The 2,511-nt window shown below is 42.7% G+C and overlaps 1 protein-coding gene across 3 annotated transcripts in view; it reads left to right on the forward strand.

Annotated features, from left to right (window-relative positions):
• The window catches only part of ift46 (intraflagellar transport 46 homolog (Chlamydomonas)), a 19,804-nt gene extending 17,546 nt beyond the window's left edge, over window positions 1-2,258 (forward strand). For all 3 annotated transcript variants that reach the window (XM_020522644.2, XM_048615524.1, XM_048615523.1), the window contains one exon: window positions 2,033-2,258. In XM_020522644.2, coding sequence (XP_020378233.2) covers window positions 2,033-2,125 — 93 coding nt within the window. In that variant the 3' untranslated portion in view covers window positions 2,126-2,258. The remainder of the gene's footprint in view (window positions 1-2,032) is intronic.
• Window positions 2,259-2,511: the final 253 nt, after the last annotated feature.

Below are 2,511 nucleotides of genomic sequence, written 5' to 3' on the forward strand. Positions count from 1 at the left end.
TGGGGGAGCGCGGCGCTGTCGGCGGGTCGGTGCTGGGGGAGCGCGGCACTGTCGGCGGGTCGGTGCTGGGGGAGCACAACACCACTATCTTTCAAATGAAATATATAGCAATGGCACAAAGATTTGTATGAACACTATTTTAAAGAAAAGCAGTGGCGTTGTCCTGAATATCCTGGATAACTTAATAACACTAAAGTAAATGATGTGGGTTTTATTTAATTGCTGCTTGTGCGACTCTATCGCGCACAGAGTCCTGCATCTCCCTTGTCACATTGCACTTCCACAGTTTTCAATTAGCTGAAAATTGCTATGGGACATCCTGAGAATGTGGAAGCTTCTGTAGAAATAGACTGCACCTGTGGCAACACAATTTCTAGATGGAACATAGTACGCTCACAGTTGGAGTGATGCTTTTAGATTCCCATTCAGCGACTGTTTTGTATCCGTGTGTTAGCTTTTGAAGACACTGACACTGTTCTACAATGATCTGATGGGCTGTATCAACCACAATGATGTTAATTCAGTAGGCTTATAATAATTAGCTTTTCAACATCTTCAGCAAGAGGAACAGTTGTGCAGATGAAAACAGCGGAAATTCTGATATGTTATAAATAACAATTGAAATTACTAACTCCGTAACTTACTGAAAATAAGTTGGGTCCTCTGGTTTACTCATTTAGGTCCTGAATCTCACTCTCTAACACCCACTGCTCAACAGACTTTGTTTACACCTAACACATTTCTTTCATTAGGAATAACACACACCCACTATGAGTTAAAGATGCAGCTTTTTCTGATTTACCCTTTACCTCTGAAAGGGCAATGGTCAGAAACAGTTTTTTTCTTTTCAAGTTAGGAATAGGCAATTCAACCCCTCAAGTCTGCTCCACCATTCAGTAAGAATGTGACTGATATGTTTGTGTTTGGAATTCCATTTTCCCAGCTACACCCAGTAACCTTTGATTTTGTTCCCTAATGAAAGTAAATCTATCTCCACCTTAAATATTCAATGCTGCGGCCTCCTCCTCCTGAGGCAGTGTGTTCCAAAGTCTCTCAACCCTCCGAGAAAATCATTCTCCTCAATTTTGTCCTAAAAGGGCAACCTTATCTTTTTAAAACAGTGCCCCCTATTCCTGGACTCACCCACAAGAGGAACCATTGTTTGCATGTCCATCTTGTCAAGACCATTCAGGATCTATACACTTCAGTCAAGTCACCCTCACTCCTATAAACCTTAGTGGAAACAAACCCAGTTTGTCCAACCTTTCCTCATAAGGCAACACACTCATTTCAGTAGCAATCAAAATCATAGAATCCCCCATTCGGCCCAACAAGTCCACACTGCCCCTCCGAAGAGCATCCCACCCAGACCTACTTTCCTAACCCAGATTTCCCACGTCTAACCCACTTAACCTAAACATCCCTGGGCACTATTATCAATTTAACATGGCCAATCCACCTAGCCTGCACATCTTTGGACTATGGGAGGAAACCGGAGCACCCGGAGGAAACCCACACAGACACAGGGAGAATGTGCAAACTCCACACACAATCGCCCGAAGCTTGAATCGAACCCAGGTCCCTGGTGCTGTGAGGGAGCAGTGCTAACCACTGAGCCACCGTGCCACCCCTGTTCTAGCAGGCCTCTTCTGAACCCCTTCCAATGCTTTTTATATCCTGCCTTAACAAAGGACAGCAGAACTGCACACAATAGATGTGATCTTATTAATGCTCTGTATACCTGAAATATGACATTGTTACTTTTATGTTCACTTCCTATTGTAATAAAGGATAATATTCCATAACTGTCTTAATTACTTGTTGTAGCTGCATTCTAACCTTTTGACACTCCTGAACTAAACCACATAGATCACTCAGCACCTCAGACTTCCGCGATCCTTCTTCTTTTAAATAATGCTCGGCTTTTTTGTTCCTCCTGCCAAAGCGAAATTCGTATTTTCCCACATTATAATCCATCCCTTTTGTTACAAGTGCTCGCAGAAACCAACCAAAGGTTCTGTTCTCTTTGCAGCATTTCAAAGCTCTGGCAGAAGGGAACAAAGTGAGCAGCTGTGAGGAACCTCCATCCCACAGTGCAGAAGTGGACACAGTAACATTTGACTGAGTAGCAGCTCTTAGCAAATTATTCTCTCTGATGGAAATGTCAAAATCTTCCTTTTGTTCTAAATACAATCCTTAATTTGTTTTATTTTTATACTTGCTGTATAATTTTTCCTAATAAATATTATTCTGAACAATGCGGCTCCTCATTGGGTCATAGGGGAATGGGACTGGGTGGGATGCTGTAAGGGTCGGTGTGGACTTGTTAGGCCGAAGGGCCTGTTTCCACACTGTAGGGATTCTATGATGATGATGAGTATATCACATCCAGTACGACTGGACATGTGTCACAGGGACCTTAGACACACTGTCAGGTCTATCAGCGGAGTTTAGTTGAATGTGTGCTCATCCATCAACTTTCTCAACAGATGTCATTTTTTATTTTAAAGT

Source organism: Rhincodon typus, chromosome 32 (assembly GCF_021869965.1).
Source record: "Rhincodon typus isolate 14 chromosome 32, sRhiTyp1.1, whole genome shotgun sequence".
Taxonomy (NCBI): Eukaryota; Metazoa; Chordata; class Chondrichthyes; order Orectolobiformes; family Rhincodontidae; genus Rhincodon; species Rhincodon typus.